General features: G+C 42.2%; 1 protein-coding gene across 3 annotated transcripts; it reads right to left on the reverse strand.

Moving 5' to 3' along the window:
• On the reverse strand, positions 1-14,449 carry PLIN2 (perilipin 2). Of its 3 annotated transcripts, none has more exons than XM_014952599.1 (9): positions 14,314-14,449; positions 12,081-12,137; positions 11,804-11,999; positions 11,070-11,152; positions 10,258-10,543; positions 9,749-9,933; positions 8,867-9,001; positions 7,913-8,203; positions 1-991 (listed from the first exon to the last, which is right to left on the reverse strand). In XM_014952599.1, the coding sequence occupies exons 2-9, from the start codon at positions 12,108-12,110 to the stop codon at positions 857-859; spliced, it is 1,341 nt and encodes a 446-aa protein (XP_014808085.1). In that variant the 5' UTR covers positions 12,111-12,137; positions 14,314-14,449; the 3' UTR covers positions 1-856. The 3 variants fall into 3 exon arrangements, with proteins under 3 accessions (XP_014808085.1, XP_014808087.1, XP_014808086.1); XM_014952601.1 differs by lacking the exon at positions 1-991 and adding an exon at positions 998-6,338; XM_014952600.1 differs by lacking the exon at positions 1-991 and having other exon boundaries at positions 6,841-8,203.
• Positions 14,450-14,453: the final 4 nt, after the last annotated feature.

Below are 14,453 nucleotides of genomic sequence, written 5' to 3' on the forward strand. Positions count from 1 at the left end.
CAAATCTTTCATCGAGATTTTATTTAAACGTGGAAAAGGATCATCACCATCACCAGAAGTACCCCTACCGACAATTCTCTTCCTTGCAAATCTTCTTTAATCCCACGTCTGTTTGTATCTCTTTGGTCTCCACTTTTTTCCTTCCTTTTTACAGTCTTTCCCCCTCCCTCCCCCTTCCTTCTTTAACTGTCATCCTTATTCCCAGAAAACTTTTATTTTTTAAGCAGTTACCCTCTTCTAGTCTCAGGCCCCGCAACTGATAGCATCAGGTTGGGCAAAATTTTTGCATACAGAAGGCATGTAAAGAGAAAGGGAGTCCTTTTGTGCATAAAGCACCCATGCCATAAGGGAAGCTCTAAGCTTCTAAACTCTAGGTATTGAGCCTAACAAAAAGAACCTGAGAGAATCTGAGACAAAGTCTCTTACCCCTTACAGCAGCAAAGAGGTAGATGCAGAAGTGCTTTTCATGTAGACCAAAAAAGGGGAAATTCTGTGGGTAAATCCTCATCAACTCCTTTTGTTGGCAGCCCTTTATGCAAAGCACTGGAGTGTTCTCACGGCTGCTGCCAGCAGGAGAACAAATCACTAACAAAGATTAGATCAGTTCGATACACTGGTTAGGCTATACCTGGCTTGTAGAATGGGAGCTTGATACCCATGCTAATGAATTAATACAGCATGCGTTCCTTAGGCGGAAAAAAAAATTGAATTTTGATGCAGCTAAGTGAAACAGTAGTGATTAAAAAAAAGTATCCCCAAAATCCCTAAGCTAGGCAGGTTCATCTTTAAAAAGGAGAAATAGAAGTTAAACATGGCAAAAGTACATTGTATCAAAAATACATCTTTATGCTTCTCTTTACTCAGCTCTTTGCCCTGTAGTGTAAGGGCCATTTGTGCGTGAAAAGTCTTGTTGATCATCTTCATCCAAATCCAAAATGTCTGGGATATCATCTGATTCCGAAGATAGGTCTGTAATAGTGAAATCTGGAACCTGCATAGGAATGAAATTTCAATCAATTTAAAAGTAAAACTAAATAAATCTATGCAGTACTCCTCACTGAAGTCAGGAGAGAAAGATGCTCAGCATCTCTAGAAATCAGACCCAGAATACTAAATACAGAGTAAAATATGCTCAGTCACACATGAAACACACAGCATGCAGACAGACCAAATACTATGCAAGATGTAGATCAGTTTCTTAGAAAACAGGATTTTATAGCAAAGATGGAACAGAGCTGACCTTAGTGGAATGTGTTTAGTGAAACCAGTCACTGGAAAATTAAGAAAGGAAGGTTTTAAACTTACTTTCCCTTTCTTCTTTCCTTGGGAGCAATAGGCTATGCAGAGGAACCTGCCCTGAGCAGCTCGGTACGGATTGCTCTGGACGGCTCTGCCTGCCTACCGCATCAGACCTTTCCTGAGGAAACAAGGATCTGGAGAACTGCAATTCCACTTTGGCCTCTGTTTTAACTGCATTTGTAATATTCTGTACTGTTAAGCAGCACCCGATTTTCAGGAGTTGCCGGAGACATTAGTGGATACATGGATGTTACACACTTCTAAAAATGTTGGCTAAGACACTTAGGAACTTAAGTCCCAACCTTTAAGTCCCCTTAGTAAGACTTAGATTGCTTAGGCGCTTCTGAAAAATGGGATATAATTAAGCAATTTATTCATAAAGAAAAGTTGGGGGGTTTTTGCCACAAACGAAAAGAACGTTTATCTATACTTTGACTCATGGTTAGCTTTAATGTCGGTGATGTGACATACTTGGAGCCAGGCACAGGATCAGCACATAAAGATTGGTGCATGCTGACAGGATTCGGTTCTGCGTGCACGAAGCAGCAACCTGAAGAGGCTTCTGGGCATTTTTGTAACTGAAGTTCAGTGCTGACTGGAGAAGTGGTTTTTATCCATTCCCTAACTGCAAAACACCTTGTTTATGACTGATTCTACGAGACATAGTATGCAGGACAAATCTGTGCTTTGCCTGCTATGAAGAAATGTCAGAACAGAGAACACATCAAAGGATACAAGGATTCCCACTTCAGCTGCCAGGTTGCAGATAGCACTGAAGCACTGAGCATGAATCACTCAGTTCCATAGAGAGTAGGTAGCCATAGGGCTACCAGGGTCTTATAAATATTAATTAAAATATTAATTAAAATTGAGCTTCAGAAGAATTAAAGCAGCATGTGACTTACCAGGTGCTAGTGTGAATACAATGAAATGCGTAGACCTCTTTGAGAACCCGAACTTGACCAAAATGAGACCAGTAATTTGTCTCCTAAAAAATCAAAAGGCACTAGGAATATGGGAAACACATCTCTCTACCAGCAAGAAGTATCTGCTGGTAGATAATTTTTCTGCTTATGGCAGTTTACCTAAAACTCTAATCACTGCAATTAGAGAAATCACCAAGTTTTCCCATTATCAGCACATAACCCTGTATTTCATACTGCAGTACAAATGGAGGTAACTTAACAAGACTAAGGCCAAGTAGTCTGTATGCAAACTCGTTTTAAAATGTGCCCAAACAGATGGTTTAAACAAGTTGTTTTCTTCTGTATCTGCAGTGAGCAGGGCACACAACCATGTTCAGTAACTGCATCTGACCGGTGATAATTTATTAACTTTTATTACTTTTATTCATGTTGTTCTTACTGACAGGGGGATAATCACTCAAATTTAAGTTTGTGATTTCTTCATCTCCTCAATGCACACATTATAAGCAGCTGGCTCCTTCAACATTGCAGCAAGATTTTCCTAGCCGTCAAAGAATTTCAAATTGGTTTGTATCTGTCAGCATCAGAGTGAAACAGGGTTGGTGTCAGTATGATTTATCTCAGTTTTGAACATGCTAAATTTTATTAGAATAGCATATTCTAAATTAGAATAGCATGTTTATTTCAGTAGTATATTTATAGAGAATACCATCTGCAACAGCCTAACTAAAACAATGCAAAGCCCTTGGTGTTACGGGCTTGCTTGGGCGCAGGACCTTCACTTCCTTATCATTTCTCATGGTTGAAAGGAAGCTGAAACAACAAAGAATAAGGCCAGTTTATGACTCTTCATGCCATTTTTCTGTAAGATGCAGCTATGTCATTTACACAGAATGGTGCAAAACTTGCAAAATATTTGCATGAAGAGTGCAAAACATACTTCAGTGTTATATGTCAATACCAACATAACTTTAATCCATTTTTTTTCTTGCTTCATATGTTCTCAGAACTGAGCCACTAGCAATTTGAGAGACGGTTCTTATTTCGTGTACTTTCAGAACAAGCACTTATATTCAGTCATCAGAGACTGTACCATCCAAAAGAAATAAAATTTCCATCTTGTTACACAAAGAAATACATTTAACAAAATGATGTGCACAATTCCTCCGGCAAGCTATTGTGTGTAAGACTTTCTGATCATGCAAACGACCAGCAGGCCATGCTTAAAAAAATAAGTTAGGTTTCATTTTCTATTTTCAATTAGATGGCTTAGATAAGTTTTTGGGTGGTTTTTTTGGTGGGTTTTCGTTTATTTTTGTGAGTTTTTTAAAATAAAGATAAATAATCCATCAGTTGCTTCCAAATCCTTTTGCCTGTTTTACTAGCTATTCCTGTAAGTCGCAGTTTGGAAAAGAATATTGCAAAAGAAATAATCTTAAAGAGTGGGAGGGATTTCAAAAGCTTTCACCTTTCTTTAGTTTGAGGCAAACTAGCTATATTCCTGCAACTCCAGTCCTTATACAAATCTTGCAATTTCAATTTGACCAATGTTGAGAGATACTAGTCATTTAGCTTAAATTAAGTAAGACTTAATCAGAATAAATTACTTAGGGTTGTAATATCGTGGGAGTTACACTGTTTGTAAAGCATAATTTATGCTTTACTTAGCATGAGTAGCTAGATTTTCTGAAGCCTTTATGCCTCAACAGTAAATTTTCTTAGTAATTTTCCGAGCAGCTTGTACAGTGCTGTGTTTAGTCTTTGAGCGTGAGGAAAATGTTAATAACACACTGATGTATTGTTAGTGTTTCCCCAAGGCTGGGACTTTCCAGTTTCCCCTATTCTGCCAGGGAACGCAGGTGCACAAGAAGCATAAACCAGAAGGTAAGGCAGCTACAACCCTCAGCAGAGGCTGCAAATCAACAAGGTAAGAGCAGTCAATGCCCTGCCCGCCTGGACACAATAAAATATCCAATGAGATGTTAGAAGACCCCAGAACAAAAATCACCATTGGACTAAAAGATGCACGACCAGTGCGGGAGGGGGGGCTGGTACAGATTGCAAGGGTTTAAGTGCCCAGGAATTTCTTTATTCAAGGTCCCTCCCTTTTCAGAGGCACCCAACCCAGGCTGACCCTGCTGCTCTACCTTTCAGTTGAATCACTTATTTTTATAAACCTTAAATAACCTTACCACTGATAAATGCTTTGTTAGTATTCTAGCCTTTACCATCCCAGGTTTTGTGTGTCTTTGACACTATTCCATTTCATCTAATTTATCTTCTTTGCTGCAAGTAGAATCAACTATTTCCTATAATTTTCGACATACCTGATCTTAACCTTTTTTTAAAGGTTCCAGAAGAGCCTTCACAGTTTTCTAGCTCAGGCTATATCATCAAAAGTGTTTTTGGAATGAGTGCAAGCAAGTTTCTGTGCAGTGCAGCTGAGCTGTGTGGTATGTGCAATTGCAAAGCAGCAGGTACGGTGGCAGAAAATATTTAAGTTCTTTTAATGTCTCAGATTTTCCTCCTTCTATTTGAGAGTTTTCAGCAGTTATTAGCACATACTTCAGCTTCAGTCCACTGTGGCAAGAAACCCCAATGATGGCTATGGAAGGTGTCCATGTCATTCTTGCCTTGAGCAGGGGTTTTAATAGTCACTGTCTCTTACTGCACTAAGGAAAAATACCAAGTTTTGTCTGTAGGCTTGTAACTAGAATGGACACTAGCAATATGCTGTACTGGATTACCAGCAAGAAGATATCCGTGAATGGCAACTGTGACTTGCAATTCTGGATGCATCTAGTGCTGTTCTTATTAGCAGAGTCTAGTAATTTCCATCCAGAGACTTTTATTCAAGATAATAAACCAGGAACAAACTAAGTTGCTGTTATTCAGCCCTCTTCCTCCAAGGAAGGGTTCCTAATTCTATTAGAGGGGGTGGATAGAAACTTACGCACTTTGTCTGAAACAGCCACACACAAGAGCATGATGCAGGAACCTGCACACAGCATTTTGGTGTAACAGGCTGTTAGCCCAACTATGAGGTAGGCATTTAACCAGGCATTCCTCTGTTTGCCACCACTAGTTCTTAGGTGAGGTGTCAGCAGTCAAAGGAACACTTAACACAGAAGCAACCCGACAGCGGACAGTGAAGGAGGAATGATCTGAAGGGCTTACTTCATCTGCTTGCTGACATGCAGTGCAGATGGACAACTGTCTAAGAGAGCACAAAACAACAGTGCAACTTAAGACAGAACCAAGAGATGTGTTGCTCTTGCAGTAATACTAGGTGGGGCTGTTTATTTCCTAGTACTCAACAGGCAGTGAGCAGTCTGAGTATCTTATTTGGTTGATCACCTCAGAATGAAGGCCCACAGCCTTCAGATTTTAAAATACACATAAGAGTGGGAATTCCGTTCTTTGAACTGCCAGCTGCTCCCAAACCTGTTTAGTCCCTCCTGTTGCGAGCACCTCTACAATAGTGGATGCACTCTACAAATTTTATTTGAAGTTGAGATAAAAAAGGATATTCTCTGGCTGGAGTCATTCTATACTTAAACACAATTAATTGCTGAAAGAATTCCAGAAGTCTTAACTGAGGCCCTAGCTGAAAAGGAGTTCTCACTATCTCACATTAATTTCATGTTAAACAGCTCCCTTACAGAAGGCATTTAAAGCTGGAAGTTACAGAATTTTTATCCGTACTCCTCTGTCATTACAATTTTCTTTAATATTGTGCTTAAAACACGGTCTTCCTAACGCTTCTAGGCCAACCCTGCTTTAGCAGCTCAGTAAGCCCTCTCGCATTAGAAAGCTGGACTAAGTGTAATTTCTTTTAGTGCCACCGTCCTACCAGGTGGAAGCACTGCTCCATGTAGCAACATGCCACTAGGTGGCAGCCTTCCTCTGAGCCTTACTGTTGCTGCACACTCTTTGGTGACCTGCCCTCTTTGGAAATGGTGGCCGGTGTCGCTACACTCAATGGTCACAACTCGCAGTTCCACAGAGCATGCTTAAGAACACAGATACAACTTACCTGCACAGCACTAAACCAAGAAAGCTTATTTCTTAGTGACTGTAATTCTCTTCCAGGGGAGGGATTCACAGGATTTACTGAGGAACAATTCCACCCAAGTAGCTGAGTGTTAGTGTACATTAGGCACTCAAGTTCAAAAGAGGGTAAATAAAGAGGTTAAAACTGGTGTTTGCAGCTGAGGAATATATACTGTTATAGGAAGCCAGCAGCCAAAGCAGGTATCCAGCAGTCTCACACAAACAGAATGCCTACTGCAAAGGCATGACAGGGATTTTTGTGCATATCCTTCTCTTCTCAATATTAGAGCATCCATCAGCTCACAGCTTACGTCATCATTATACACAGTAGCAAGCACCAAAAAAACCAGGAGTAAAGACTGAATGGAAAGATGCACAGGAACTCAAAGGGAAGAAGGAAATGCTGCAGCAGTATCCCACCTATCTACACATACACACACACACACTTTCAATGCGTGTCTACTTCATTTGCAGTTCAAGCTTGCTTTCTGCTGGACCCAGTCTGAAGGACTCACAGAACAGCAAGTTACATTTGTTTTAAAACACAACTGAAATGGAGACAGACTTTGACTACTGAAGCATTTATTACTAAAATACAAAATGAATTACAAAAAGATATAGCTACAAAAAAAACCCCAACAACCCCCACAACAGCAGGCACCTGGGTACAAACAGCATGAATCTTATCTTTATACTGCATACGGAAATAGATGTATTGATAATGATTTGGTCAGTCACTGGAACAGGGTTCCCAGGGAACTGGTCATGACACCAAGCCTATCAGAGTTCAAGAAGCATCTGGATGACGCTTAGTCATACGGTTTAATTTTAGGTAGTCCTGCCAGAAGCAGGGAGTTAGACTCGATGATCCTTCTGGGTCCCTTCCAACGTGAGATACTCTATCATTCTGCGATTGGGTTACCGTGTTATACAATAGTTAAGTTTGAGTTAATGTTAGCACTGTCACAGCATTTAAGTAGCTCCAGCTGACTCATTCAGAAACCCCACTTCAGCTTTGGAATTCTGCACTCAGAACTTTTGTCATTAACTGTGTAGCAGTAGAATTTGAGACAGTCAGATCCGTAATAGTCAAACGTATGGTCTGCACCATATGGAATTTAAGCAAATCTAGCTAGACTGAAGGGCTTTTAAATGCATTTCACAGTATGTAAGGCTTTCATACCATTTTGGTACAGAGTAAACAACAAATCAAATGTTTTTAGCTATGGGAGGTTTCATTTAGGCTAACAGTATTAATACCATTAACAAGCTTGGTGAGGTTTCTTAACTTGACAGACAAACAAAGGCATCTGGACAACTGTAAGCTGCCAATATTTTGGCATTTGAGACAATCTGAGTTTTAGAGTGGCGTAACTACACAGGACAACACAGCCCTGAGCATCGTTTTTGGGTATCATTCTCCCACTCTTACGTTTATAGATTTTTTTCCAAGGCTTTTTGACAGCTACACTTGCTAGGCCACTTGTTTGGTCAGTCAGCAGAGTACGTGCATGCTATGCCATTTACTCAGCAGTGTGTTCAGGCTGTTTGTCTTTCTGGCTGGAGTTTTTCTCCCCTTCACCATTGCTCTCAGCATGCTGAGTGCCAGGCAGTTGTGGGTAAAAGGGACCTACCAGCCAGTTGAGCGGCGTGTTGTTAACAAGATAATCCATCACATCATCCAGAGACTCCTTCATCCTCTTCAGCTGCCCTTTGCTAGTGGTAAGAAAGCTGTCCGATAACTCTTGGAAGGAGGACGCTGACCGAAAGCTCTGGTAGACATCACCTGCCATTGACCCGACACTGTAAACCTGATCCTGCACGTGCTGTGGCAGCCCCTGGAGGCTTGAGACCAGGGTGAGGCAGGTGGTCTGAAGCTGCTGAGTGAGGTTCTGTGCAATAGCTAGAGTTCTTGACTCAATGTGCTGGAAACAAAGAGCATAACAGCACGTTAGTATCTTTTTATGTCTGGAGCAACTCTATGTTGCTCAAGATAAATAAAGAAGCACATGTAAGTAAAATAAAGCTATAGCTTAGTCTGAAGTCTGAAGAGTCAGAGGCTTGAAAGTACTTGATATTTCTTCAATGCTCAAGTACTTTGTGGAACAGAAACATCAGTAGCTTCTACCCAGCGACAGAAAAGCAAGCTCTTGTTTCAGCTATGGGTAAGAAGTAACAGTAGGATATTCTAAGCAATGAACCACAGTTTAAAGCTACACATAAGACTCAGTGAGTTGGTGCCCAAGACTGCTGTATGCTGAGAAATTTTTATTTCTGGTCTGGCCATATCAGATAAGTAAGGCCTAGCAGATCTAGACATGGACATCCCAACACAGATAAGCATTCTCCTGAAAGGAGAATGAACCCCAAAGTGTTTGCAGGAAGTAGGCTCATTTAAGAGTTTGGGTTATCCCCTACTTTTCATAGTAGTCACTAGTCAGCTGCCCTGAGCTTCAGCATTCAAATTCCACGTTGGCACATAACCTTCTCTGCTGCTAAGATGCTGTGCACTTTGGGGACTGTTAGTTTGCCATTACCTTGACAGTATACAATCCATTTAATCCTGGTTTACATTTACATCTATTTACCTCAGCGCTATGCAGTTCATCACCATCATTTTGGCCTGTATTGTTCTTCCATTCTACCCAGGACTGATAAAGCTTTTCCTGAGCATCAAGAAGTTTCTGATTGGCACTATTCATGTTCTTTCTGGCATACTCGATCTGAAACACAGCCAAATAAGGAAGTAAAGCAGAGTCCAAACAGTTCCATTAGGGCTACCCTACCTTAGCTGCTTTGTAGCCTCCTTTTTAAATACTTTAAAAGTTCAGTATAAAAGACTTTGGGAAATATTAAGAATGTGATCGTTCTCTTCAAGAGAAAACTGGAAGCAGTTTTCAGATGTTATGTAGTGTAACCCTCTACCTCAACTATTTCCCCCTCCCCGACTAGCATCCTACACAAGGATTTGAAAGTATATAGAAGGCCATGACTCTTTATGCACAGTTTGTCCTGTACATAAAGGTACGTTGTTAGGATAAGACTACTGAAGTTCCCAGGAATGCTCAGAGATACCCAGAGCAAAAGCAAGCCCATGAAGAATCTTACATTTTATTTTTAAAAAGGACTTAAAGGACTGAAATGTTTCTAAATTGCAAGACATTTTTAACCGAATGAAGACTGTGTCAAACCCAGTGCTCTAAAAAATGAATATAATTTTAAACATGTCACTTCTGTTTCTGCAGTGCTTAAAATTACAAGTAATTCCCGATTAGTTTACAGCTCAGCCTGTCTTAGGACCTCTCCTGAATGGTGGTGGAAAGCTCCAAACAGGAAGTGCTTTGTATTTAGAAAAGGAATTTACACCGAGCGTGCAATTCCAGTTTTCCTATGCCTCTTTTGGCTGTTTTCTGCACTCTGAAACTATGCCAATGTTTGCTTTTTATACCCAAGTGAAATCTTAGACTTACCAGATTAACAGTGTGGTGGAGCTGAGAGATGGTCTCCTGGCTTTTCTGTTTAGCATCTCTAACTTTGTTTAAGGCTTGTTGGTAGGCACGTGTGCGGACCTTTGAAGACAGGGATCCTAGTCTAACGTAGTAGCTTGGCTTTTGAACTCCAACTTCAAAACCTTCAACTTTTGCAGCTTCTTTCTCTAGATACGTAGAAAATAAGCAAATTGACCACTGGAAGAAAACTTAAGCGGTCTGAGGCTATTTTATTTGCTTAGTAATGGCTGAATACTGAACTTGTTCAGTAGTCCTTTAGCACCAGGACACATTGACAGATCACCACATGTGGAAATGCTCACTTTCACTCTGCTTTCCCATGAAGATGATGCTATTACAACCAGCAAGGCAAAGGGCAGTTTGGGAAGCACATGCCCCCTCCCCACTATGAGTAAGTAATAAATGGATGACTGCTTGCTTCTCTCCATTATAAGCATTCCCACAAAAATCAAACCTTGAATTGGTCTTACCTAGTTCTGCTTCTGTAAGTGGGAGATACTGGTCAACAAGGGTCTCCGATTTAGTGAGAGCACTGTCCACTCCACTGCTCACCATCTGCACCACACGACTTCCTAGGACAGTGTTAATGCTGCCATTGACAACTGACTTGGTCATTTCTACGCTGTCTTGCATCGCTTCTTTGGTTTTGCCCACAACTCCAGTGATTGTGTGAGCAACGGTTTCCTTGGCACCAGTCACAGTGGTTGTTACAGCTTCTCTGGCTCCAACAACTACATCCTTGGCATTGGCGACAACCTGCCAGAGGAAACAGGTTGATTCACTAGAAATGTCTTCTAGGGAGAGCTGCATAATCCAGGAAATCTAAGTTTGCACTAAAGCTTATACAAGTATTTGTTATCTAGGAGAAATTCTGCCCTGAAAACACGTGTATAAGACAATAAAATATGACTGCCACACGGCCTTCAGCTCAAAACACTTCAGTAAATGTAATTTGGACACTATTTGCTTCACACTGAGCAGGAAAGAGGTAAGGACCTAAATTTTAAGAAAGATACCCACCAGTGAACAGCACCTACAGAGGTGTCAAGTGGTGAGTAAAATGAAGGGGAAAAAAAAAAAAAAAAGAGAGAGAGGCTTAATGGCCTCGCAAAGGCAACAGACAATTCTACAGAAACACGTTTTACTTCCTCATTGCTTCTAAGCTGTGCTTCAGGCGCACATGTAGCGCCTGAAATCTGTCTCCATGTATTTTCAGTAATACTAGAAAAGAAGAAGGCTGTATAGTTCTTCTGCTTAGTATATGTACATGGAAAGAGCTTACCTTGTCAGTGGGCTGATTGAGTATAGGCAGTCTCTCTTCAATTTTGTCTAGACCTATACACGCATAGTTGTTGGCAACTACAACTATAAAAAAATAACAATAGTTAGTTTTAATTTAGTTTTTTTTTCCTGCCCTTAGTATAAATAACTCCGATTAAGAATTCCTCTTGACGGAGTGCTCATGAAACTATGCTCTTAAAGCAGTTTTCTCCCCTTTTCAGTAAGATCTGAGGCAAGAAAGCCCAAGAACAAGGCAGGTTTACAGTGCCAAAAAAACCTCACTTGCAGGCAGAGAAAATCCATTTGATGTTTTACAAGCAACTGCTAGAACAAGCTAAAGCACCTGCCGCTTTGTGAAACCAGGCTCCTGGTTACAACAGCTTTGTTTTAACCACAAGTTGTCCTCGGTGAGAGAAAGTACAAACCAGCATTTGAAACCAGGTGAAAGGGGAGGAAGGTGTTGAGCAAGCACCTATGTAACCATCTTGCATATCAGGATGAGTCAGTCAGTTTAGTATTACAAAAGCCAGAATCTGCTTTGGCTCTGGATTTTTTTTTTTTATGTTAAATCATAACCATCTGTAATCAGTTACTCAACAAGCCAGGCAACAGGTTCAGTCAGCTACCTGAAACGGCACTCCAGACCAGCACGACCACACTAAACTCTTAAGTGCATCTGGATATATAAAGCAATCAGCTGAACTAAAGTTATCAACAGCTCCATCTTTGCCTTACTTTGTGGTTCCAGTTTCTGGATGATAGGCATAGCACTTGTCATGGCTACCGAAGTAATCGTCTTCACTCCTTTCTCTGCTATCTCACATACTGACTTCAGGTAAGGGTGGTTATCCTTTGTGGTGATGTAAGCTGTGGACACCATATCATAGGTGGAGCTCACCAAGGGAAGGTTGACAACCCTTGATACAATGTTCTGTTTAAAAGAGAAAGAGGTTAGTTGCCTCCTAATTTTCTGAAGTAGACATAAAAATCTATGGGGCCAACTCAGACTTACCTGCTGAGGATCAATTGCTGCCAATGCCATTTTTTCAGGTCTTGAGTCTTACACAGCCTATGAAAGAAGCATATCTGAGTTACAGCATCCTCACATCCACTTGATCTAATCACCAGACTTTGAAACCAACAACCCTTTTGTAATCAAGCCCATTGATCAAGGGGATTAAGATATTCACAGTCTTGCACACGGGAATTACATTTCATTGTAACAATTCAGAAAACCCAAACTTTGTTTCCTAATTACATTGTTTGGTTTAGGTAAAGCAAGTAGGGTACATGCAAGGTACAGCCTTTGAGGTACAGCAGTCCACTGCAGCATTACTGAAGAGCTACTTATTAGTGCATTAATTTAATTTTTCTAGAGAAGACAGACATACTTGGGCTTATCTGTTGAGCCAGGACAAAGCAATGCCACCCAACAAGTTACTAAAATTATAATTTAGGATGTCTAACTCAGGTGAAGACTCCATCACTAATATCCTTATTCAGAATAAAGCTTCTATTAGGATAAGGGAGTCAAGTTTGAAGTTTCAGTTATCGTTGTTGTCCAGATCTTGGAAACACATGGAAGATTGAGGTGAAACACTCATTTCAGTAACCTCAGCTCAATTCTCCCAAATCATTCCAAGGAATTCATCATCTCTAGCGCCATATCTGATGTTTTTGTAGGGCTCCCCCTGCTCAGCTTCCTCAAAAGTTACTATGCCTGTAATACACAGCATAGGAATTTCCCACTGCAGCAAATAACTCTCCTTTATGCTAATTTAGACCTAATTATTATCCATCCCACACTGAAACAGACTGCAGACACCAGTCGTTCAACAAGCCCACGCTACTCAATTATTTTCCAACATGCATTCTCATGATGAAAATATTAACAGCTCTCCTCATATCAACCTTAAAAAAGGAGAGGGGTATTGCAGTACCACACAAGGAGAACACACAGAAGCGCACTGTCATCCTATGAACATAAGCAGGCTGAACTAAGTCTGCAAGAAGCACTTTTTGCATTAATGCTTTTATATGACACTGAAGTTCCAGAAGAATCTGCATAGAAAGGCCAGCTAAGAGACAGTCCTTGAAAAGACTGGTTTTCAAGGCTTTCTACTGGGCTTGTCAGAAAGCCAACAGCAATTTTTTCTCTCATACATATGACAGTACCAAAAGGAGTGTGTTAATATTCTGCCTGGGGTCAAATAAAACTTTTCCCTGTTACATAATGGGGAGCAAGGACGAAGGCGTGCTGTTAACATTTTACAGGCATATTTGCACCTATTAACACACACGTGCCATAAGGTAACGCCTGCAGTAAGATGGAACATGCACAGGTAACAGAGAAGTTTGCCTTCCATCTGCCAAGGACTGAGATACCCGCAGAAACATGTAATGTTCCTCACACAGCATTACAAGTCAGATTACTCAGAGTGCAACTGAAGTTCCCTTGAAACTGCAAAGCATGCTGCGGAACAGAAGAGGCTAACGGTGCGGCATCTGGCCTCTGAAGGAAGAAGGGCCCTTAATTCAAGGATTATTCCACAATGTGTCCCAAAAGATCCAGGCCACACACACCACAGATTTAAGTTTTAGTCACTAAAATAGGAGTTAGTCTGTGAAGCTATTCCTGCCCTTAAAGATAGGGAAGACTGCTAGGGTCTAGCAGAGTTTCAGAGAACCCTTGAATAGTTTCAGCTCTAACAAAGGTCAGATCCACCTCACCAGGGCGGGCGAGTGATTCAAAGCCCATGGTGTATGAAAACATATTCCAGAGACAGCAGAACATCCTGAACTGCAAAGTGAATGAAGTACGCCGCGAAATTTAACTTCTACTTTCCCGCATCCCCACGGAAAGAAGCCGAAGGCAGGGCGGGCCATGCAGCAGAGCCCGGCAGCTTGCCCCGGCGACCCGCAGCGCCCAGGGGAGGAAGCCGCCCCAGTTCTCAGGTGTCACCGGGGACCTCTCCGGGCACAGGGCACTACAGCGCCTCGACCGAGGGCTGACGAGCCCCCGGGGAGTTTCTGGTCCCGGGAGCGCCTCAAGCAGCCCTCCGGGACGCGGAACGGGAGGGCCGCGGGGCCCCGATGACGGAGGCAGCGAAGGCGGCCCCACGGCGAGCCACGGACGGAGCCGGACCCGCAGCCCCCGCCCGCTCCGCCGGGCTCCACCATATTGCGGAGTCACCCCCGCGGCCGAGAAGAGCCGGGCCGGGGGAGCCGCGGGAGGCCGTACGTACCCGAGGAGGGAAGAGCCGGAGCCGGAGCTCGACACCAAACCGCTGCCGCCGCCGCCGCTGACTGGGGAGGCCCGGCCTCGCGCCGCTGTTTATGGGGAGCGGCCGCCGCCGGCCGCGCGCCGCCCGCTCTCTCGCGAGAG

The sequence above is a fragment of the Calidris pugnax genome, unplaced genomic scaffold (genome assembly GCF_001431845.1).
Source record: "Calidris pugnax isolate Ruff unplaced genomic scaffold, ASM143184v1 scaffold208, whole genome shotgun sequence".
Lineage (NCBI taxonomy): Eukaryota > Metazoa > Chordata > Aves > Charadriiformes > Scolopacidae > Calidris > Calidris pugnax.